The sequence below is a fragment of the Urocampus carinirostris genome, chromosome 16, assembly GCF_059441175.1.
Source record: "Urocampus carinirostris isolate Australia breed hairy pipefish chromosome 16, RoL_Ucar_1.0, whole genome shotgun sequence".
Taxonomy (NCBI): Eukaryota; Metazoa; Chordata; class Actinopteri; order Syngnathiformes; family Syngnathidae; genus Urocampus; species Urocampus carinirostris.
In genome coordinates, this window is record NC_142364.1 from 8,861,004 (window position 1) to 8,886,895 (window position 25,892).

Here is a 25,892-nt window from a genome sequence, read left to right on the forward strand (position 1 = left end):
CAATTGCGCACACACGCAGTTTAGAAGGAACATTGCGCTGGATAGATTTTCTTGTGCGCTGAGAATGCGCGGGCAGTCCGCGATTGCGCACGCGCGCAGCTTAGAGGGAACATTGCTCAGAACCACGGAAGATTCGAGGGAACCTCCCACCTACTCCACTCCCCCTTCTTCCTCCTCATGCTGCTGCACCGTTATCCCTTCAGTGCACAGGCGGACGCGCCATGGAATAGATCTCCAGCGCTTTTTCTCTCTCTTTCGGAAAACGAGACGGGGATAATCACAAACGGTGCCTGGTTTTTGGTTTTGGGTTTTTGGGGTGTTAGGGGGGGCACAAGAGAAATGCCGGCCGCTTGGAGTTACCCTCTCGCGACAGCTGCGCTCACTGGTGAGTCCGTTTTTTACGGCACTTTATTCAATTCATCGGAAACAGGCGTCATTTTCCTGACAGCGCTGAGGTCATTTTATTGCGTCTCCATATTGTCATTCCAGATTTTATGGATGCTCATTTAAACACAGTGAAGAAAATAAATATTTGAACGCCCTGCTATTTCTCCCACTTAGAAATCATGGAAGGGTCTGACATTTTCACCGTAGGTGCATGTTCACTGTGAGGGAGCTAAACTAAAAAGAAAAATCCAGAAATCACAATGCATGATTTTTTAACAATTTATTTGTGTGACACAGCTACCAATAAGTCTTTGAACACCCTGCTATTTTGCCATTTCTCCCACTTAGAAATCATGGAAGGGTCTGAAATTGTCATCGTAGAGATAAACTAAAAAGAAAAATCCAGAAATCACAATGCATGATTTTTTAACAATTTATTTGTGTGATACAGCTACCAATAAGTCTTTGAACACCCTGCTATTTTGCCATTTCTCCCACTTAGAAATCACAGAAGGGTCTGAAATTTTCATCGTAGAGATAAACTAAAAAGAAAAATCCAAAAACCACAATGCATGATTTTTTTAACAATGTGATACAGCTACCAATACGTCTTTCAACACCCTGCTATTTTGGCATTTCTGCCACTTAGAAATCATGGAAGGGTCTGAAATTCTCATCATAGAGATAAACTAAAAAGAAAAATCCAGAAATCACAATGCATGATTTTTTAACAATTTATTTGTGTGATACAGCTACCAATAAGTCTTTGAACACCCTGCTATTTTGCCATTTCTCCCACTTAGAAATCACAGAAGGGTCTGAAATTTTCATCGTAGAGATAAACTAAAAAGAAAAATCCAGAAATCACAATGCATGATTTTTTTAACAATTTATTTGTGCTACACAGCTGCCAATGAGTCTTTGAACACCCTGCTATTTTGCTATTTCTCCCACTTAGAAATAATGGAGGGGTCTGAAATTTTCATCGTAGAGATAAACTAAAAAGAAAAATCCAGAAATCACAATGCATGATTTTTTAACAATTTATTTGTGTGATATTTTCTTCACTGTATAAGAAAAACGTCCACTGCCATTGTCGGCTACAGACGTCCTTTTTAACCCACTAATAATCCTTAAAGGTGCTGTATGGAATTTGGGGCTTTCTTACTCGCCGGCGCCATCTACCGGCTTGTATTATTAATGCAGCCCTCATGTTGCACGTGCGTGTACATGCATTTTATAGACGCGCTCCAATAAACTCTTCTTTTTTTATTGGTTTAGCATCAGGACTGTACTTGAAATTGGCCTTCAGATACTTTCACAGTTTTCAAGCTACACTAAAAAAAACATATAAATACTCGGGTCACTCTACAAATCTCCCCCTCACTGCACCCCATTACTTCTACTTAATGCGTTCCGCCCCGAACAGCTTTGCTAAAAGATAAAAGCAGATAGGCATGGTGGAAACAAAGCCTTTGTTTTTTTTAAGTCACTTGGAATGTGCTTAAAGCCACAGTGTGTAATATTTGACCACTTGATGGCACTATGCTGTCAGGTGTGAGTAAGAACTGGTGTCACATAGCACAGCGTAGCAGCAGGATGCCGGACAAACATGGTTGTGACCTAAGTGGGGATTCCACTGTCAAAAGAAATAAAAAAAATTCCACTTACGTTTTTTTAATAAGAGTAAACATTGGTATAGTAGTTTACATATTTTTGCCCATAACTCAAATCAATGGTTTTTTTTCCTAAAATAATTGTTTTTTTGTACCACTAGGGGGCACTAAATTGTACACATTGTCCCTTTATGACAAACTTAATAGAGAAAATATTCTACTTTCTATTTTTTTAAGAACATTTCAATTGACGCACCCCTCCTTAAAGGTGGCTGTATGGAATTTGGATCTTTCTTACTCACTGAAGCCATCTTCTGGCTTGTATCATCATTGCAGCCTTTGTCTGGCTCCTTATGTTGCGCGTGCAAGTACGTGCATTTCTTAGACACTAGCAGAGTGATAATTTGTCATACAGTGCAGTGGTAACTTATCCGATTTGTGTGCCTGTGCTGTCTAGCAATAGCTATCTTTCATGTGGATTTTCTTTGTCTGGAGATGCAATGGCACCCACTGGTGGTGACTTGCGGGATTTTTTTCAATAAAAGAAATATGGCTTGGCTAGAAGGTTGAAAACCACTAAAACTGGGTTGTTTTAGTTACAGCCATATTCCTGACTGAGGGTAACGATGCGTGTGCCTTCTTTCTCTTTCACGATAATCACAAGCTTCGTTTCCATGGTTATCATGTTTTTGCTTATCCCTTTAGCATCACTGCAAGGTTTTGGACCCATAGTAAATGAATATAGTATTCGAATATAGTATTCGTTGTTGATGTCATGAACCGGAAGGGCTTGAATAAAGTATTTTTTTTTACATCTTTCTTACAGTTTGGTTTGGCGTTTTGACTGTACTTGAAACAGGCCTTTTGTCACTTTAACCATTTTCAAGCTACACTAACAAAAAACTGTGGTGACGAGCTCAAAGTCATTCTCCAACCCACACATCCCCTCCACCCTTCCTCCTGCCGAATGGATTCCACGACCCGAACAGCTTTGCTAGAAGTAACATAAAACCAGATAGGCACGGTGGAAACAAAATGATAAGGGCTCTTTGAACTCAGTTGGGCGGTGTCAACACATACATGCAACTTTTGAAGGATATTGCAAACTACGTACCCCAGCTTTAAAACCTTCGGATGTTTCCTATCTTTGTAAAAAAAAATCACAAAATAATATCTGAAAATTACAAGTTTAAAAATGATTGATTATCATAACTAACCAATGAATACTAAATTAATCCATAATTTGTGTGGACTGCACTAAAACCTTCATATTAAGGCAGGGACCTCTAATTGGTAATCGGTTGGCCAATTGGGGCCCACGTGTCACGGTCGCCGTGGCGACCAGTCTGCCGCGCCCCCGAACTCAACTAAACAGGACAAGGCATAACAGAACGGGGAATGTGTAATGAGCCAGCCCCCGCCAAACCCACAACCCAGCCTCAAGTAGCAGACCAGCAATCAGCTGATCTGCTACAGCTTGAGTTCGGGGGCGCGGCAGACTGGTCGCCACGGCGACCGTGACACCACGGGCCACAGCTTTGAGACCCTTGCTTAAAATGAATAATTTGGGTTGTCAGGGGTAATTTTTTTGATTAGATTTTTCTTCATTTACCTCTTCTTCTCATCCCTTTACAAGTCTCTCATTTTCTTTAATCTCCTCTCTTTGACCTTATTTTTATTTTTCCCCTGCTTTTTTTACTTTGTTTACTTATTGATCTACTCCTTGTTCTCCTCATTGATCTTATCCCTTTTCATTGATCTTCTACTTCTTCTCATTGTTGTTCTAGTCCTTCTACTTCATCGCCCTTTTATCCTCATTTAACTTCTACTTCTTTGACTTTTCTTTGTTTCTCTCGTAGATCTTCTACTTCTTATCACCCACTTTGATATTCTCCTTATTCTCATTGATAATTCTCTTGTTTTCCTTTTACTTTTACATCTTCTTATTGATGTTCTATTCCTCCTCACTGATCTTATTCTCCTTCAACTTTTTCTCCTCATTGATCTGAGTCCATTGATCCTTTACTTTTTCTTCTCATTGTTGTTCTACTCCTTCTACTTCATCGCCCTTTTCTCCTCATTTAACTTCTACTTCTTTGACTTTTCTTTCTTTCTCTTGTTGATTTTCTACTTTTATCCTCATTGACTGTGATATTCTCCTTGTTCTCATGTTTTCCTTTTACTTTTACATCTTCTTATTGATGTACTATTCCTCCTCACTAATATGATCCTCCTTCAACTTTTTCTCCTCATTGATCTGAGTCCATTGATCCTTTACTTCTTCTTCTCATTGTTGTTTTAGTCCTTTTACTCCATCGCTCTTTTCCCCTCATTTAACTTCTTTGACTTTTCTTTCTTTCCCTCGTTGATCTTCTACTTCTTATCCTCATGACCTTGATATTCTCCTTGTTCTCATTGATAATTCTCTTGTTTTTTTCACTTTTACATCTTCTTATCAATGTACTCTTACTCATCGCAGATCTTATCCTCCTCCAATTTTTTCTCCTCATTGATATTATCTTTTTCCTTTGATCTAATACTTCTTCTCATTGTTGTTCTAGTCCTTCTACTCCATTGCCTTTTCCTCCTTACATTACTTCTACTTCTTTGACTTTTCCTTTTTTCTCTCTTTGATCTTCTACTTCTTATCCTCATTGACTTTGATATTCACCGTGTTCTCATTAAAATTTTTCTTGTTCCTCTTTACTTCTTTCAAATATTCTTAGTGATCCCTCTTCCTCCTCACTGATCGTATCCTTCTCGAACTTTTTCTCCTCATTGATCTCAATCCGTTGATCTTCTCCTTCTTCTTCTCATTGACCTTCTCCTTCTTCTTCTCATTGACCTTGATATTCTCCTTGTTCTCATTGATAATTCTCTTGTTCTTCTTTTACATCTTCTTATTGATATACACTTCCTCCTCACTGATCTTATCCTCCTCAAACTTTTTCTCCTCATTGATCTCAATCCGTTGATCTTCTCCTTCTTCTTCTCATTGACCTTCTCCTTCTTCTTCTCATTGACCTTGATATTCTCCTTGTTCTCATTGATAATTCTCTTGTTCTTCTTTTACTTCTTCTTATTTATATACACTTCCTCCTCACTGATCTTATCCTCCTCAAACCTTTTCTCCTCATTGATCTCAATCCGTTGATCTTCTACTTCTTTTTCTCATTGTTGTTCTCGTCCTTCTACTCCTTTTCCCCTCATTTAACTTTTACTTCTTTGACTTTTCTTTCTTTCTGTCACTGATCTTCTACTTCTTATCCTCGTCAACCTTGATATTCTCTTGTTCTCATTGATAATTATCTTGTTCTTCTTTCACATCTTCTTATTGATATCCTCTTCCTCCTCACTGATCTTATCCTCCTCCAACCTTTTCACCTTATTGATCTTCTGCTTCTCCTTATTGACTTTTTTCTCCTACTTCTTCTTCTTGTCCTCCTTTTATTTCCTCATGGTGTCCTCTTCTTTTCTTCCTTCACCTTTTTCTTACTCTCCCAATTTTCTTCTCTTTGACTTTCCCCTTATTCCTTTGACTTTTTCTTTGATCTTCTGCTTCTTCACATTCTCATTATTTATTTACTTCTCTTCACTGAGCTTCCCCTACTTCTCCGTCCTCTTGTTCTCCTCGATACCCTCAATCCTCCTCTCTCTCGTCGATCTGGTGCCCTCTCTCGCCATTGATCTTCTTTTCGGCCTATACATTTTCATCTTCCTCTTCTTCCTAAATAAAACCAAAGTAATATTCTTTGGTAATCGTAAGGCAAATCGAGAATTAGAAGTAAAAATTAATGGTGTTGCAATGGACATTGTATCAGAAATTACGTTTTTAGGGGTCATAATAGACAATAAACTAGACAATTCCCGCGGCAATTGTAAGAGTTGTGATTGATCTGGCAGATGTTGGTAGAGAACCGGTAGCGTTGAGTTGTTAGCATTATGAGTTAGCATAAAGTTTTTAACTCAGAAAGATGTATCTGTAATTTTTAACTTGATTCTGTGGGGGGACTCCGCCCCCCCAAACCCCCCCGGTACTGGAAAGTTCATTTGAGATGGACCCACAACTGTTAGCAACAAGGATATGCCTTGTGGAGGTCTAAAAAACACATTCATGGTAGAAACGTAGTAATAACACTGTTATTATACGTTAGCATCACTTTCTAGCATGTACCCATTAGCATAACTCATCAACATGAGGCCATTAACATAATTTTTAAATATGAAGTCATTAAAATATTGCCATTACCAAAATTTTTAGCGTGAAGAAGTTAGCATTTAGCTGTTAGCATCACTTTTTAGCATGTATCCGTTAGCATAACTCATCAACATGAGTCAATTAGCATTATTTGAAAATATGAAGTTGTTTAGATATAGCCATTACTAAACATTTTTTGCATGAAGAAGTTAGCATTTAGCCGTTAGCATCACTTTTTAGCATGTATATGTTAGCATAACTCATCAACAAGAGTCCATTAACATAATTCGTAAATATGAATTCGTTAAAATATAGCCATTACAATTTTTTTTTAGCATGAAGCAGTTAGCATTTAGCTGTTAGCATCACTTTTTAGCATGTATCTGTTAGTATAACTCATTAACACGAGGCCATTAGCAGAATTTGTAAATATGAAGTCGTTAAAATATAGCCATTACCAAAATTTTTTACTATGAAGAAGTTAGCATTGCCGACAGTGTTTACAGCTAGCTTGCGCTAATACTTGGGCTGGCTGCGCAAGCCCAACTAATCACCAGCAGTGTTTACAGCTAGCTTGCGCTAATATTTGGGCTGTCTACGCCGGCCCAACACTTTGCTAGCGGCGCACACGGCTGTTAGCATCCTCTCGCTAGCATACACTCTTTGGAATTCACCATTTACCTATGGTTAAAGGTAATGTGGGAATCGTTGGGCTACTCCAAAATGGGATATGAGGGAGATCGGAAGTACTGCGTTTAAAACTATGGTGAACTTGTTGTTTTTGTTGCTATTATTATATCAGAACTGTTATTATAGATATTATGTTTATTTTTATTGTTGTTATTATCATTGGTGCCGCAGTGATATTTGGTAACTAGGCGAATTATGACGTTGAGGGATGGGTATTACGAAGATTAGTGTATAAAATATGTGATTATTGTACCGTATTTTCTGCACTATAAGGCGCACCTAAAAGCCTTTATTTTTTTCAAAAGCTGACTATGCGCCTTATAGTACAGTGCGCCTTATATATGGATCAATTAAGTTGCAAGGTCTCGCAACAAAGGCAAGCAGCCGCCGACTAGATTTTTCCTCGTAGGCGGTGTGGTCCGCGGTGTATGCTGGGATACATATGGCGGCGTTTCATTTCCCAGCCAATGTGTCAATCATCATTTGAATCGATCACTATTGGCTAAACTTATTCGGAGGTAAAGAGGGCGGATCCTTTTTATCATTTACAGGCTCGCATAGGCTAAAGGGGCGAAACAAAGCCTGCAATTGGCCGAAAAAGATGAATGTGAATAGCAAGTTTGCTTGAACTACGGCATAGAGAAAACATGTTTTATTATTCTGTATTTGTAAATGTTTTACTCTCCTGGATTTACTACACTCACGAATATAAGAGGACCATGGTTGCACATTATTATTGAACGCAACGACTTCGGTGAGCTACTCCGGCTATATATTTTCCCAGTATCTTGTTTCAGACTGATCTCGATGTTTCTGTGATGAGTCTATTTTTAAATTTAACTCAATTCCAAGTGTTTATTGTGATATGCACAGTAAAGTTGCGAGCGAAAAAGAAAATAGTAACTAAGGAATGGTTGGCATTTCTTGAATCCCAAGACTTTAACCATCCAAATGATATTTGGAACGATGCATTTAAGTGACATCATACAAACACTGTTTCCGTACATGTCTGAGACACGTATTTGCTTCTTTGCAAGCTTTGGGAATGTTAAGGGGGTAATAATTGGACTGAACCATCTGACTGTTTTGTCGACGTTCCCATTGTAGCGCCTTATAATCCGGTGCGCCTTATGTATGGAAAATATAGGACCCAAAACTATTTTTTGGGGGTGCGCCCTATAACCCGGTGCGCCTTATAGTGCGGAAAATACGGTATTTATAATAATTATTGATATCTGACCTATGTAATAAGTATATCCGCGAGATTTTGTTATATTAGACATAAGAGGAAAGGAGGATTTGTAAAATGTATTTAATTGGGAAGATAAAGGGGTAGGGAAAATAAGCATCTGCCTCTGACTACCCCTTTTCGAATATGTTACGTAATATTATTTTGTTGTTGACTCATTGTTTTTGTCCTGTTTTTATTTTAATGTTCATTCATTCATTCAGGGTGGCACGGCGGCACAGTGGTTAGCGCGTGTGCGGCACGGTTCTAAGGTCTTGGGAACCTCCTGCGTGGGTTCAAATCCAGCTACCGGACTTCCTGTGCGGAGTTTGCATGTTCTCCCCGTGCTTGCGTGGGTTTCCTCCGGGCACTCCGGTTTCCTCCCACTTTCCAAAGACATGCATTTCAGGTGGATTGGCCGGTCCAAATTGTCCCTAGGTGTGAATGTCTGAATTGTCTGTCCCTTTGTGCCCTGCGATTGGCTGGCAACTAGTTCAGGGTGTCCCCTGCCCACTGCCCGATGATTGCTGGGATGAGCTCCAGCACCCCCGTGACCCTTTCTTCATATCCTCTGTGTTTTCTTCCTCTCTTCCTTTCTTCCCATTGCTCTTTTCTTTATGCCGTGGAAACAAACGTGTGATGGCGATTTACAGTCCCAGACCATGACGGGACCGTTTGTTAGCAACGCGGTTGGATCCAGCAGTTACACTCGAGTTATGTTTGTGTTTAAACTCTGGTGGGAAAAAAAAGTTTTTGCCATTGCCTTGCGAGCTCTCCGCGGCGTCACAACGTCTGAGTCACTCGGGTGTCTCTGCGCACATCACTCGGGAGTTTTTTTTTCCAAGAGGAAATCTTCCGCGGATTGGTGTTTGAATCTCAGCTTTGGCGTTTGTTCCCGGAGTTTCCATGTTCTTGCCTTGGGTTGTTTTAGTTACAGCCATATTCCTGACTGAGGGTAACGATGGCTGTGCCTTCCTCGTCTTTCACGATAATCACAAGCTTTGTTTCCATGGTTATCATGTTTTTGCTCATCCCTTTAGCATCACTGCAAGGTTTTGGACCCATAGTAAATAAATATAGTATTTGTTGTGGGGAAAATGCCGTGAAAAGGGTCTGAAAAAAATATCTTTTAGGCGAGGATGTCATAAACCAGAGCAGGATCAGGACCCAAACGCGTGACGTTACTCACATGTTACTTTACGGGAAATGGGGAGTCATGCACGTTAGGTAGCAGTCTGGCGTGAAATGATAGGAAGCCGGAGGCCGACTAGATCGATACCCATTGACCGAGTTGATATCGGACGAATGGGGTCGAATGGGAAGAGAATAATAAACAGGACAAAAATAGAGGGAACTAAACTGGAAACTGATATTTAAGAGGACAATATAAACGGGAACAATACCGGACAGGAAATACCAACAGGAAAACAGGACTGAGTCAAAACCCACGTTTTGCAGGGCAGAGGTTTGGTTGATACCGGACAGGACGGGACAGACAGGATAAATAATGAAACAGGATATCGAAAATAAACAGGACCAACTAGATGGGAACGAAAATTGGAGAAAATAATAAACAGGACAAAAATAGACGGAAACAAAACTGGAAACCGAAATCAAACAGGACAAAAATAAACGGGAACAGTACCGGACAGTAAATACCCACAGGAACAGGTCCGAGTCGAAGCCCACGTCTTGCGGGGCAGAAATTCGTAGACAGAAAAATGAGAGCACTGAGCTTAAATAGACAGAAAGCCAATCTGTCAATGAGCCGCAGCTGGTGCCACACGGGCGGGGCCAATTGGGCGCCATGGCAACCGTGACAGAGGATTTACTGTTAATATAATTTATTGATATTCTCAATCCTACCTTGTACTTCTCAGACAAACAAAATGGTTGACTACTTTCCTCAAAAGTTAGCCGCATACAGCAAAAAAAAAATACAGTACAAAAAAATGCAGTAATGTATTCCAATGACTTGCAAAGTCTTTACAATGCACATGCAATTCTGAAATGAATTAAGATAGAGGGAAAGGCATTGTGGGAGGTAGTTCAGGCAATAGCATATTTACATTTTCATGATGCTGTGACGTAAAACAATAGCAGACCAGCATTTTAAATGACATCAACAGGCATCTTAGTTTTTGGTCACAAAATGCACATGAAATTCTGAAATGAATTAAGATAGAAAGGCATTGTGGGAGGTAGTTCAGACAATAGCATATTTGCATTTTCATGATGCTGTGACGCAAAAAAATAGCAGACCAGTATTTTAAATGACATTGATAGGCATCTTACTTTTTGGTCACACAATGCACATGAAATTCTGAAATGAATTAAGATAGAAAGGCATTGTGGGAGGTAGTTCAGACAATAGCATATTTGCATTTTCATGATGCTGTGACGCAAAACAATAGCAGACCAGCATTTTAAATGACATCGACAGACATCTTAGCTTTTGGTCACAAAAAGCAGAGGTAAGATCTGGTCTAGAAAAATCCAGCCCATCCCGACCCTGTAAGGACCAGAACGGAGACAGGACCCACTTGCGATACAACTCCATCTCAGTTTTATTGGAAGAAAGGAAAGGGTTGCACCCACAATCCGGTGATCGCTGGGCGCGGGAAGCAGTTCGCTCTGAACGCGGAAGCGGCACTTCCGTGGCGAGCGATGGCGGTGTCGGGAACGGAAAAACGGGTCAGTAGCTGGGGACAGGAGATCAAAAAGGTGGTCGGGGTCGGAAAACAGTCATAAGCCAGGAGAGGAGAGTAGACGTGGTCAGGATCAAAAACGGCTCGAAGCCGGGGAACAGACGGGAGCAAAAACAGGTGGGAGTCAGGGTCAAAAAAAGGCTTGCCTAGTGTAAACTGAGGTTCGGAGACGGACTGACAACAGGTAACAGAAAGGAGTGGGTTTAAATAGGGACAGGGAGCCAATCAGAGCCCGACCAATTAACTTGATTTGCAGGACGCAGCCCAAAGCAAACACGAAATTTTCCATTTTTTTTGTTAGGATTCGGGAGAAGTGTTCTCAATGAAATATTAAAGCCTGTCTGTGTAACGAAAAAAGTTAAACAAGACTGTCTAAACATTTACATCTTTTATACTTCTGTGTCTGCTGAGGTTACATAAACTACATTTTTTCCATCATTGACGGAAAAGTTTTAAGGCCGTCCGCCATTTTGACAGGTTGAAAATTGCACCATAAACCAGACCGACGGTACGTCATTAAGAGAGGTAGAGAAGTAAAGATGAACAATGATGGGTGGATAATTTAAAAAAAACTAAAATGGTCGTGCGCCATTAGAGCCCCAACCACATTGAGACGCAAAGCCATTTTTGGGTGGCATTCTATCTTTTTTTCTTTTTTGGGAAAGATTCAAAGTCAGAAAAAACAAAGGTTTTCACATCTGGGGTAACCTACCCAACTGCCTGATATTCAATGTCGTTCTGGCCTGGGATAGTGGAGATAATTGATAAGTCGGAAAACAAAAGTGCTGAGTCAACTTGTTGGGGCATTTTTCACATCTAGGGTGACCTGCATGACTGCCAGTGAACGATGGTGGTCGTATCTAAACTCCTTACTGCTATTCTTGGGCGGACAGTCACACAAACAGATGGATAGGTAGATGGATAGATAGATAGATACCATAGATAGATAGATAAATACCATAGATATATAGATAGATACCACAGATACCATAGATAAATATCATAGATACCATAAATAGATACCATAGATAGATAGAAAAGGTAATATGCAAATGTGGGGGTGGGGTTCAATGTGGGCTTTTACTCCCCCGGGTAGGATTAAAGAGCCTCATGAGCCTCTGAGGTCATGAGATTGAACCTCCTGTATGGAGTTTGCATGTTCTCCCCGTGCTTGCGTGGGTTTCCTCTGGGCACTCCGGTTTCCTCCCACATTCCAAAAACATGCATGTCAGGTAAATTGTCCCCAGGTGTTGTCTGTCTCTGTGAACTGGCAACCGGTTCAGGGTGTCCCCTGCCCACTGCCTGAAGGTGGCTGGGATGGGCTCCATCACTCCCGCGACCCTACTGAGGATAAGCGGTGCAGATAATAGATGGATGGATGGATGGATGGAAGAAGAATGAATTAAGGATCCAAATTAAAAACGGTGGATTTCCACCAGCTGTTTCCAAGTAGATCAGGTTTTCGCGGTTATAATAATTGATGTGGTGTATCAACACTTCCCCCTTTGAATAAGGATGATGACATCACTCAGTAAACCAACTACGCCGTTGTTTTTCTCTCCGAATTGCTTCGACTAGATGTTCTACTTGTGATTATAATCGGAAAAGCCAGGTTAAAATAAGAAAAACAATGACACCCCCCCATCCCCATTCGGGATCCGTGACCTCGTACCTTGGCGTTGATTGTTCACGGGCGAATCTGGTTATACTTAAATCCGTCGGCGTATGCTAACGACCGCTCCTAAAAACGACAATCTATCCCGTGCTGCAAACAGGGAGTCGCCCCCGGATCTCCGCCCTAGAGGTTATTGTAGTGGCAACCATTTAATCCCCGTAAATTCCTAACGGAGATAGGGGGGAGGTTGCAGGTGGTTTGTGTTTGACCGGGTATAAAAGGGGTAGGCGGCCATCTGGCTTCAATCAGGTTGTGGTGGAGGGAAGACTTGTAACACGCTTGTGAGCCAACACTAAGTCGACCGTGCTTTTTATTAGAGATGAACGATTATTCGAATTCTAGTCACTCAGTGTTCATTTGACCTGTGAAAAGTGATGGGTCCCGGGGACTCGCATGCTCAAAAATCTATGGGTCCCAACAGAGATCTATGGGTCCCCAAAATGTAGTGTTAACGAGGTTCAAATCGTAAACCGGCGACAAATATATAATATAAATCTATATATTCATTCAGTTTTAATCTTTCCAGTTAATTGGTAATACAAATCAGTTATCACTTCAGATTTTTCGGTTTACAATATTGTACATAATACAAAATACTGAAAATACTGCCATCCGCTTAAATATTTTTAGCAGTGAAAGCATGGCCAAGTCTTCGTTTTGATGTCGTACCCGTTCATACTTGCCTATCTCTTCCTGCAGCAAAGGAATTTCCATAGCTAATTTGTGGTTTTCATTGTCGTGCCAATCCAATGTGCTTTTCTGAAAATTCGTATTGTGAAATGATTTAGGCAATCCAGTTTTTTTGTCACGCTGGGTGCACGCATCACAGAACATGTAGTCTCCATAATCGTCCTCCTCGTAGCGTCACCAGGAATATAATTTAGCCCATTTTGGCAGAAAAGTCCTTTTCTTGCTAGGAGTATTCTTTTTTGTATTTTCTTTCGTCGAGCCATTCGCTTCAACACGCGTGTTTTCCTTGCCTTTGCGGTCTTCCGAAGAATTTCTCCGCCGTTTTTTCGTGCCAGAATTATTGCCGTTGCTATCACTTTCTGAATTATGTTTCGACTTATTACTGACACTGAAGAAATGACCAATTTTGTGTTGATTTTCACATTCCCTCGACGACAAGCGCCACAACAATGACGTCATCTCGAAGCAACGAGATCTCGTTTGCCGAGATCGGCCTGCGGACGAAAAATCGAACCGTGAGACCAAAACAACAATGGCGGATCTGCCTGACGAAAAGTTTGGAGTGCGGTAAATCTTTGTTAAAAAAAATAATAATCGGATAATAATGACAATTTTGTGTCAAAAAAGTTGCGTCCCGGGGACGCACGTTGATTTGAGACTATGCGTCCCCAGCAAAAATCATGCGTTTAGGACGCAGGGACGCCGGCAAACCAGAACACTGGTCACTGCGTAGCTCTAAACCGACATCCTTAAATCTGTTGCTGCCAGTGAACCAGTCCTTCCTATATTCAAATTTTGAATCGCCAAAGTTTGTAAAACTAATGCTAATCTCAACCTAAACATTTGTATTTATTCGTATTTATTGTGGGTTCGCTTTATTTTAGGATTATTCCTTTACAAGCCAAATAATGCACAAAATGTAACGATTGAGTTCTTTTGTATATAATGATTTAAATTTGGAATTTCAGGGTTGTTAAGGTTAAAACTTATATAAACTCTATGTTGGCAGAATTACTCGAATAAAAACAAGCATTAAGGTAAATAAAATTCCCAAGCGGGAGAGCACTGTCGGGTAGCCCATCCGGGCCAGGACCTCGGCAGCACTGACTCCTCCCGTGTGAGAAGCTAACTTTATTCACACAGGAAACAGAAAAATACACCGGAAATGCGACTTCAAAATAAAAGAGTACAAGACTGATAAACGTACAAGAGATGCAATTAGACTGATTATTGAAACGTTACTTCATGTGTGTGTGTGTGTGTGTGTGAAAGATTGTTTTTATATTTAGGAATTAAAAAAAAAGTTATTTTCACACAGTGAATTCTGAGAAATATTACAACCAAAACGGCCAACCTATCAAGGGTAAATTGAATCTATAACTTTCTTTTTAAAATAAAAAGATATTTGAGGTGGTGGGATTCATACACAGATACATTTTTTAAAGAAAACAACTCATATTTCCGTTTAAACTGCGGTCTACAAATTCTCCGAGTGCAGGAACTGAAACTCGAAGGTCGCGGTTTCGATTCAGTCGTTGCAATTGCAAACGTTTTGCGAAGGTGAAAAGACGACTGAGCAAAGGTTCCTTTGAGCGGCATGCATGAGTTCACACTCCACAATACTTTTACTTTATTTCCAGTGTCTAGCGAAAGTATCGGCCCCCAAAACGTTTTGTCGTATTGCCACATTTCAGACCTGTGGGTATTTACTGTCCGGTACTGTTCCCGTTTATTTTTGTCCTGTTTAATTTTAGTTTTTTGTTTGGCCCTTAATCACAAGGAGTCTCAAAGGGCTGCACAGACCACAGGCTATTGCAAAACACAGACTATTATGACACCGTCCCCCGATCTAAAACCTACATGAGGGCAAGGAAAAACTCAAAAACCTCAACATGAGGGAACTGAAGAAACCTTGAGAAGGGACCACACAAAAACTCAAATATTTTCTAAGAATCAACAATATTTGAAACACAATCGTGACGTGGAACCGAATGAATTCAACATTTCATATTGGATTTACAACGAAAAAGCTGAAGAGTAGGTGATGCAAAAATATTGGCCCCCTGTTCCCTCAGCTTAGCCAACTGACTCCAAAAGTTCCCTAATCACTTCTGATCCAATGTTGACCAAAATGACTAACAATGTAAGTGTGTGTCATTAAGTTTAAATGCAACTGCTTTGCGATGGGCTTAGAGATTTGTGGACAGCATTGTGAAGACCAAAGAACACAGGCAGGTCCAGGATAAAGTTGTGGAAAAGTTCAAACCAGGAATGGGATAGAAAAATGTTCCCAGAGCACTTTGGGAGCAATGACATCAAAACAGAGGGAGCACAAAACCACTGCAAACCCAACAAGACCTGGCTATCCTTCTAAACCTCTGAACCAAACAAGGAGAAAACTAATCATAGGAGCAACCAAGAGACCCATGATAACATTGACCTGCAGGCATACACAGCTGTGGTGTGCACACTGCGTAAGACAACTATAAGTCGTGATCTGCATAAATTTGCCCTTTATGGAAGTGTAGCAAGAAGAAGAAAGACAAAAGCCCTTCTGCAAGAATACCATAAAAAAGCTTTTTGGACTTTGCAAGAAGCCTAATGGGACACCCAAATAACATGTGGAATAAGGTGCTCCGGTCAGATAAGACCAAAATTGAACTTTTTGGGCTGAATGCAAAGCGTTACATTTGACTGCACATCACTCTGAAAACACCATCCCCGCTGTCAAACTTGGTGGTGGCAGCATCATGCTCAGGGGTTGCTTTTCTTAAGCAGTGACCTTGGAAGATTGTTCCAGTCGAGGGGAAAATGGATGGAGCCAAATACAGGGTGATTCTGGAAAAAAATCTTCTGGAGTCTGCAAGAAACCTGGGAATGGGGCACAGTTTCAACTTCCAACAGGAAAACGACCTTAAACATGAAGCTAAATCTACAATGGAATGGTTGAAAACTAACACTATAAAATAAAAGGTGTTAGAATAGCCAAGCCAAAGTCCAGATCTCAATCCTATAGAGCAGGGGTGTCAAACTCGGGGGCCACACTATAGAACAAACATTCTCTCAGGGGCCGGACTAGTAGATTTGAGAGAAAGAAAAAAGAAACAAATAAGAGAAAGAGAGGGAGAGAAAATTAGAGAGGGTGGGAGAGAGAGAGAGAGAGAGAGAGAGAGAGAGAGAGAGAAACAAAAGAGATAAAAAGAGAAATAGTGAGAGGGGGAAAGAAACAAAAGAGATAAAAAGAGAAATAGTGAGAGGGGGAAAGAAAGAGTAAAATCCAAAGAAAAATAGAAAGAGAGAAGATAAAAGAGGAGAGAATGACAGAAACAGTGAAGGGGAAAACAAGAGAGAGAGAGAAAAGAGAGAGAAAATGAAAAAAGGATGAGAGAGCAAAAGAAGGTAATATGTCACAGAGAGAAAGAGACAAAAAGGAACAAAAAAAGAGAGACAGAGTGAAAGAGAGAGAGATATAAAGTGAGTGAAAAAGGGAGGAAGAAAGAGAGAGATAGAAAGTGAGAGAATAAGGGAGGAAGAGAGAGAGTGAGGGAGAGAGAAAGAAATACAAGTACAGCATTTGTGAGAGGCACCTGGCTTTGGCAACATTAAGTGGATACCGTATTTTCCGCACTATAAGGCGCACCTAAAAGTCTTAATCTTTTTCAAAAGCTGACCATGCGCCTTATAATACAGTGCGCCTTATATATGGCTCAATATTAAATCGCAAGGTCTCGCAACTTACGCAACAGCCGCTGACTCGATTTTCCCCCGAACGTGGAGTAGTCCGCCGTGTATGCTGGGATTTATATACCGGCGTTTCATTGGCTAACCAATGTGTCAATCATCATTTGAATCGATCGCTATTGGCTAAAGTTATTCGGAGCCTCGGATAGGCTAGAGGGCCGAAACAAACCCTGCAATTGGCCGAAAAAGATGACTGAATAGCAAGCTTGCTAAACTACGCCATAAAGAAACATGTTTCATTAGTGTGTATTTGTAAATATTTGACTCTCCTGGATTTACTACACTCACGGTTGTAAGAAGACCATGATTGCGTATCACTATTGAACGTGAGAACTTAGGCGAGCTATGCGGCTTTATATTTTCCCGGTATCTTGTTTTAGAACGATCTTGATGGTGCTGTGACGAGTTGAGTGAATTCAACTCAATTCCAAGTGTTTATTGTCATATGCACAGTAAAGTTGCGAGCGAAAAAGAAAATAGAAACTAAGGAATGGTTGGCATTTCTTGAATCCCAAGACTTTAACCTCCCGAATGATATTTGAAACGATGCATTTGAGTGACATCGTCTACGACACGTGTTTACTTCTTTGCAAGCTTTGGGAATGTTAAGGGGGTAATAAGTTGGACTGAATCATCTGAGTGTTTTGTCCACGTTCCCATTGTAGCGCCTTATAATCCGGTGCGCCTTATCTATGGAAGATATAGGACCAAAAACAATTTTTTTGGGGGTGCGCCCTATAACCCGGTGCGGCCTATAGAGCGGAAAATACGGTATATTTCAACCTCATCTCATCTCATCTCATCTCATCTCATTAGCTACACTGCTTATCCTCAGTAGGGTCGCGGGGGTGCTGGAGCCCATCCCAGCAATCATCGGGCAGTGGGCAGGGGACACCCTGAACTGGTTGCCAGCCAATCGCAGGGCACACGGGGACAGACAACTCACTCGCTCATTCACACCTAGGGACAATTCAGACCGGCCAATTCACCTGAAATGCATGTTTTTGGAATGTGGGAGGAAACCGGAGTGCCCGGAGGAAACCCACGCAAGCACGGGGAGAACATACAAACTCCGCACAGGAAGTCTGGAGCTGGATTTGAACCCACGCAGGAGGTTCCCAAGACATGAACTGTGCCGCACATGCGCTAACCACTGCGCCGCCGTGCTGCCCATATTTCAACCTGCACCTCTTTTTTCTCTTGTGCTTCTCTGAGCGTTCTCTAATTGGGCCCGCGGGCTGCCTGTTTGACACCCCTGCTATAAAGCATTTATGGAAATGCTTTTACAGGGCAGGGAGTTCTTTTAATGCTTCGAAAGTTTGGCCTTTTTGTCAAAGCTTGACAGGGACCTTGTTAGAAAACTGATGGCGACGTCATTTTTTTTCAAGGCAGAGAAAAACAAACTAGCATGAGCTGTCGTGTTAAACGTCGGAGTGTTTATGACTTGTGTCTGTGATGGATTATTTAGGTCAGGAGTTTGAAGCCGCAGAGGGAAGTTGCACCAATGCTATATTCTCGGAATTGCTAGAAGAACTGTCAGGCCTCATTAGATAAGGACTTGATTTCAGACTCTGGTGCTTGGTTTTGAAACATCATACATTTAGAGATGTTATGTGCACTGGCAGGGATATTCAGTTTGTTATATATTGCCTTAATTATATTCTAACTATCTTTATACAAATGGCAAACAAAATTGAGGATTACGCCAGCCCTTCATTCATCAATGATACTCTATGTTAGCACATCTGGTTAGCTGCTCCTCTTGCACTCTTTGCACTACTGTAAAATACTATACGTAGCCATAATTATTTAGTACAAGGGGTGTCAAACTCATTTTAACCCGGGGGCCACACGATAGAACATACATTCTGTCGGGGGCCGGACTAGCAGATTGAAGAGAAAGAAAAAGAGAAATAAAGAAATAAGAGAAAGAGGGAGGGAAAATGAGAGAGGGCGGGACAAAGAAAGAAAAAGAGAGAGAGGGAGAGAGAGTGAGAAACAAAAGATAAAAAGTCATGAGGGAGGGGGAAAAGGGAGAGGAAGAAAGAAATAGAAAGACGGAAGGAGAGAAAAGAGAAAATAAAGCGCAAAGGTTATGAAGAGAGAAAGAGAAAAGAGAGAAAAGGAAAACAGAAAGTTAGAGCAAAAGAGGTTAAAAGACATAGAGAGAGAAAGGGACAAAGAGCAACAAAGGAAGAGAAAAAGAGAGACACAGAGGGTGAAAGAGACAGAGACAGAGTGGGAGAAAAGGGGTGGAAAAATGAGAGAGAGAGAGAGAAATAAATACAAGTACAGTGTCTCTGTGAGAGGCACCTGGCTTTGGCAACATCAAGTTGACATTTCAACCTGCAGCTTGTTTTTCTCTTGCGCTTCTCTGAGTGTTGTCTCGCGGGCCGGATTCAATCCCTTAGCAGGCCTGATCTGGCCCGCGGGCCGCCTGTTTGACACCTGTGATTTAGTATATTATTAGTACTCAATACTCCAACTCAATACAACATTTGATTTATATCTGTACATTCAAGGAAACTGTACTAGAATAACAATAAAGTAGATCTGAATCGGAATGTGTTATCATGATGCAGATGGTGTGCTCAACAGGTACTACCGGGAAATAAATCTGGTAAAATTAATTAACGTTATACTCATTTTAAATTGCATTTTCTTACTTCTCGAGAAAAAATATTAAAACAATATTAAGATTTTTTTTTAAATTTTACAAAAAAACAATAAATGTTTTTCAATTCATTGATTTTTATTCATCTAATATTTTCAGCTTGGGCTATCTTTCCTGTCTTGACAATTTCAAACAAATTGAAAAATGATTATATTCTAAAAATTAAAATGAAAAAATAATTTAGGTATAACTTAGTGTAATTGTATACATAATGTTCGTACAGCCAAATAACTTTTAATGTATTTTATTGTTATTTTTTCTTATTTTACAAGAGGAAAATGGCCACAGTATAGAAGATATGTGTTTCTTTATTTATTCAAGTATCATTTTACCTATTTTACTAAAAAAAAATGTAAAAATAAAGTATTTTAATTATTTTACGTATGTATGTAATGATTAAGTTTTTGAAATTAGGATTTTTTTGGTGGTTTTACTAAAAAATGTGGAAAATATTGTTGTTTATTACAGTATTCATTATGTAAGTATTTAGTTAGTGACAACTTTCTTGTTTTACTAAAACAAAATGGTAAAAATGAGTTATCGAAATATTTTTTATTCATTTATTTTGGGGAGAAAATGTATAATCTTCTAAAAAATACTGCAAAAGTTATCATTTTATAATCAATTTTTCATTTTAGATTTTCAGTTCGGGCTACTTGTCCTTTTTAACAATTTAAATAATAAATAGACATAAATATATTGATTTAAATCAAACCATCTTATTTTTAACCGTGATAGTTGGATTAGTATAATTTTATGTGATTAAATAATCAAAATATTATTGTCATACAAACATATTTTGGGTTAATACATTTTCAAGTGTGTGATTAGTTTTAATATAATTGAAATTATATAAATACAGACGCTCCCCTACTTACGGACATTCGAGTTACGAAAAACGGTAGATACGAACATTTTTTTTCGGGATGTCGAAAAACATCCGGGCATTACTGTAAATTAGATTTTGTAATGTGTGCACCTTTTTTCAGAGTACAGGACAGTACTGTAATGCTTCTTTCCACCACTACTGGTGTGTGGCGCTGTGAGGGGTCACCCAACATCCACCCCGAAGAAGAAATCCGGCTTCTACTTCCTAGTTTGCAGGGTTGGGTTTACTTTAACTGGATTACTTTCAATGACTTTTGGATGACTCCAATACGAAATATGCTAATAAAAGAAAAAAGAAACTAAATATGAATACATTGATGACTCACAACACGTGGTAAGCTTTCTCTCCTGGCTTTGATCTCTTTGATCTCCGGCAAAACTAACATAAAATGCGACAAACAAAATGAAAATTAATCCAAACAGCTTGCCAACATCATTTTTGCCGTTCCATGTATTCTGTTCCTCCCCAAGCCTGTACAAAATTTAGTAATTTTATTCATATTTAGTTTCTTTTGTCTTTTATTAGCATATTTGGGATTGGAGTCATCCAAAAGTAATTGAAAGTAATCAAGTTAAAGTAACCCTTCCCAACCCTGCTAGTTTGTGTGTATACACACTGCACTGTATCTCTAGCATGCTAAAAACGTTGACATTTTTATTGTTTACTATCTGGTGCATCCATTGAATATGATTGGTGCAAAGTGTAAAGAGGAGGCGAGCCGTTTCTTTTGAAATGACAGTGTAATAAGAAAGCTTGATGCGGTTGAGAAAGTGGGTGGATCACTTTTTTTCCGGCCACTTTTTAACACTTGAAGCCCATCTTCCAAAAGTAAGTTAAACTTAACTTTATTTATATTTATAGAGCATATTATTTTATGAAATGTTTATTTTTTAGTATAAAACCATACAGGTTACTGATATAAACCTTGAACATACAAAATATAGCAACTTACGAACAAATTCAACTTACGAACGATCGCCTTGATCCTAAGTAGGGCAGCGTCTGTAACTTTGATTACTTTTTCTATTTTTTAAATGTATCTTATCAATAAAAAAAGCATGCCTCAAAATAGGTGGAGAAGAACGTCAAGCGACCACTGACTGACAGTTTACGGCCATTGATCCCGGTTCTTATCCTCGTTGAGCGTTTTCTTAAGAACCTAATCTTCGTCTAAGTGGCCCGAGAGCCCAAAAGCAAACACCAAACCGCGCTTTCGCGTTTAAGTTTTGCAAAACGATCCCCGTCCGAGCCGGCTTCAGACCAGCAAAAACACCCGGGAGTGTTCAGCATCACGACCTTGAGGTTACAAGGTCGTGCCACACACAGCCAGAAAGGTCCCATGTGACTTTTACGTCGGACCTCCCGACCTCCGATGATAAATGTCCTCGGTGATGGATTTTACAAGAAACGTGTTAACCGTTTGTGGTTAAATGCATTACTGTCGTTAAATTCTTGCAGGGCCGCACCTTTCCCCCACCTTTTAATTTATTTTGTAATTAAAGTGAAGGAGTGTCAAATTTGAGAGATGCTGGGTGGGACAGGAACACACAAGTGGCATTTGGACATAAAAATGGACGCTGTGGGGGACGCCTTAAAACGTCAGAGTCTTGATTTAATGGTTTTCACCATATTCTTTCTGAGAGAGAAAAAGAGACAAAAAATTGAGACAAAGAAATTGGGACCGAGTACATACTTTAAATTACTTGATGTTTGTTTTTGGGGTTTTTTTGCACCTTGATTAAAAGCTGACTGAGACTGAGCGTGCGAGAGAGACCGAAGGAGCATGACACAAATTCAGTGAGATGCAGAAGAACGCAGAGCAGGTGTCCAGTTGCAGTACAGCAAGTCGGCGACCTATAACCTAATAACATAATAACATAAATAAATGATTTGGTCCGGTATATTCTGTTGTGCAGTGGTTGGCACATTCGCCTATTATGCAAAATTTCCCCGTTTCGAGACCGAGTGGAAACATATGTTGGTCTGGAGAGGGATGGGCGCCACCAGGCTGTACTTGCACAAGACACACCAAAAGAAATGGTGATTAAGAGATCTGACCGACCAAGCATAAAGAGCATACTCCCCACAGCAGTTTACAGTCAATGTGTCACACCAACAGTTTTGTCTGTACGCCGTGATATGGATAAGAAAACCCATAGAAAAACTGTAAACAGCCAGCCATGCAAAGAGATTGGGCAAGCGATATGGGTGGGTGTAGCTGTGCACACAGCGCACTCCGCCCAGCGCCATCTCCACTGAAGGTAAATACGTCAGTGTCCTCGTTTGCAGTATTTTGTGACATTTTTACAAAAGAACTCTGTTTGCACCTTGTTTTGAAACCATTATCTAGGAAAAAATGAAGGGCAAAATGAACCTCGATGACCTTGAGAAATTACGTCAGAGAGACAAGTTTAAAGTAGTATGTCTGTTGATGAGAACTCACGTCGAGGGGTGCAAGAAATCGGCGTGAATCTTGCCCGAAACGTTCCTCGGCGGTGCAGGAATTATGGTAATTATTTTAAATCAATTAATTAAGATAATAGAATAAGAAAATATTCATGTATCTAACAAATTGTTCGATTCATCTTTTTGTTTAATGATTTTACAGGAAATACAACAAACTAATGTATGAGTTTTATAGAGCAAATGTGCAGATTTTTAGCTAGCTATCTCGCTACCTTTTTTATTTTTTGCATGCTATCTAGCTAACATTTTACGATTTTTGCTAGTTATCAAGCTAAATGTTTGACTCCTTAAAGCTTTCTATCTGGCTATTTAGTTGGCTTTTACTCTTATAGCTAGCTATCTCGCTACCTTTTTAGCTTTGTAGCTTGCTATCTTCCTATATTTTCAGCTATTTAGCAAGCTGTCTAGCTAGGTTATTTTTTTCATGCTATCCAGCCCACATTTGATCTTTTTTTGCTAGTTATCAAGCTACATGTTGGACTTCTTTCTAGCTAGCTATCTAACATTCTTTCAGCTTTCTATCCGGCTATTTAGTGGGCTTTTTACTTTTATAGCTAGCTATCTTCCTAGCTTTTTAGCTTCGTAGCTTGCTATCTTCCTACATTGTTAGCTATTTAGCAAGCTATCTAGCTAGGTTTTTACATTTTTTGCATGCTATGCAGCCAACTTTAATCTTTTTTTGCTAGTTATCATGCTACCTGTTAGACTCCTTTCTAACTAGCTATCTAACTTTCTTTCAGCTTTCTATCTGGCTATTTAGTTGGCTTTTACTCTTATAGCTAGCTATCTCGCTACCTTTTTAGCTTTGTAGCTTGCTATCTTCCTATATTTTCAGCTATTTAGCAAGCTGTCTAGCTAGGTTATTTTTTTCATGCTATCCAGCCCACATTTGATCTTTTTTTGCTAGTTATCAAGCTACATGTTGGACTTCTTTCTAGCTAGCTATCTAACATTCTTTCAGCTTTCTATCCGGCTATTTAGTGGGCTTTTTACTTTTATAGCTAGCTATCTTCCTAGCTTTTTAGCTTCGTAGCTTGCTATCTTCCTACATTGTTAGCTATTTAGCAAGCTATCTAGCTAGGTTTTTACATTTTTTGCATGCTATGCAGCCAACTTTAATCTTTTTTTGCTAGTTATCATGCTACCTGTTAGACTCCTTTCTAACTAGCTATCTAACTTTCTTTCAGCTTTCTATCTGGCTATTTAGTTGGCTTTTACTCTTATAGCTAGCTATCTCGCTACCTTTTTAGCTTTGTAGCTTGCTATCTTCCTATATTTTCAGCTATTTAGCAAGCTGTCTAGCTAGGTTATTTTTTTCATGCTATCCAGCCCACATTTGATCTTTTTTTGCTAGTTATCAAGCTACATGTTGGACTTCTTTCTAGCTAGCTATCTAACATTCTTTCAGCTTTCTATCCGGCTATTTAGTGGGCTTTTTACTTTTATAGCTAGCTATCTTCCTAGCTTTTTAGCTTCGTAGCTTGCTATCTTCCTACATTGTTAGCTATTTAGCAAGCTATCTAGCTAGGTTTTTACATTTTTTGCATGCTATGCAGCCAACTTTAATCTTTTTTTGCTAGTTATCATGCTACCTGTTAGACTCCTTTCTAACTAGCTATCTAACTTTCTTTCAGCTTTCTATCTGGCTATTTAGTTGGCTTTTACTCTTATAGCTAGCTATCTCGCTACCTTTTTAGCTTTGTAGCTTGCTATCTTCCTATATTTTCAGCTATTTAGCAAGCTGTCTAGCTAGGTTATTTTTTTCATGCTATCCAGCCCACATTTGATCTTTTTTTGCTAGTTATCAAGCTACATGTTGGACTTCTTTCTAGCTAGCTATCTAACATTCTTTCAGCTTTCTATCCGGCTATTTAGTGGGCTTTTTACTTTTATAGCTAGCTATCTTCCTAGCTTTTTAGCTTCGTAGCTTGCTATCTTCCTACATTGTTAGCTATTTAGCAAGCTATCTAGCTAGGTTTTTACATTTTTTGCATGCTATGCAGCCAACTTTAATCTTTTTTTGCTAGTTATCATGCTACCTGTTAGACTCCTTTCTAACTAGCTATCTAACTTTCTTTCAGCTTTCTATCTGGCTATTTAGTTGGCTTTTACTCTTATAGCTAGCTATCTCGCTACCTTTTTAGCTTTGTAGCTTGCTATCTTCCTATATTTTCAGCTATTTAGCAAGCTGTCTAGCTAGGTTATTTTTTTCATGCTATCCAGCCCACATTTGATCTTTTTTTGCTAGTTATCAAGCTACATGTTGGACTTCTTTCTAGCTAGCTATCTAACATTCTTTCAGCTTTCTATCCGGCTATTTAGTGGGCTTTTTACTTTTATAGCTAGCTATCTTCCTAGCTTTTTAGCTTCGTAGCTTGCTATCTTCCTACATTGTTAGCTATTTAGCAAGCTATCTAGCTAGGTTTTTACATTTTTTGCATGCTATGCAGCCAACTTTAATCTTTTTTTGCTAGTTATCATGCTACCTGTTAGACTCCTTTCTAACTAGCTATCTAACTTTCTTTCAGCTTTCTATCTGGCTATTTAGTTGGCTTTTACTCTTATAGCTAGCTATCTCGCTACCTTTTTAGCTTTGTAGCTTGCTATCTTCCTATATTTTCAGCTATTTAGCAAGCTGTCTAGCTAGGTTATTTTTTTCATGCTATCCAGCCCACATTTGATCTTTTTTTGCTAGTTATCAAGCTACATGTTGGACTTCTTTCTAGCTAGCTATCTAACATTCTTTCAGCTTTCTATCCGGCTATTTAGTGGGCTTTTTACTTTTATAGCTAGCTATCTTCCTAGCTTTTTAGCTTCGTAGCTTGCTATCTTCCTACATTGTTAGCTATTTAGCAAGCTATCTAGCTAGGTTTTTACATTTTTTGCATGCTATGCAGCCAACTTTAATCTTTTTTTGCTAGTTATCATGC

General features: G+C 39.5%; 1 protein-coding gene across 1 annotated transcript in view; it reads left to right on the forward strand.

Annotated features, from left to right (window-relative positions):
- Positions 1–233: 233 nt before the first annotated feature.
- The window catches only part of itga1 (integrin, alpha 1), a 112,499-nt gene continuing 86,840 nt past the window's right edge, over positions 234–25,892 (forward strand). Inside the window, exon 1 of the mRNA XM_088355735.1 lies at positions 234–385. Within this exon, the coding sequence (XP_088211861.1) occupies positions 340–385 (46 nt within the window). The 5' untranslated portion in view covers positions 234–339. The remainder of the gene's footprint in view (positions 386–25,892) is intronic.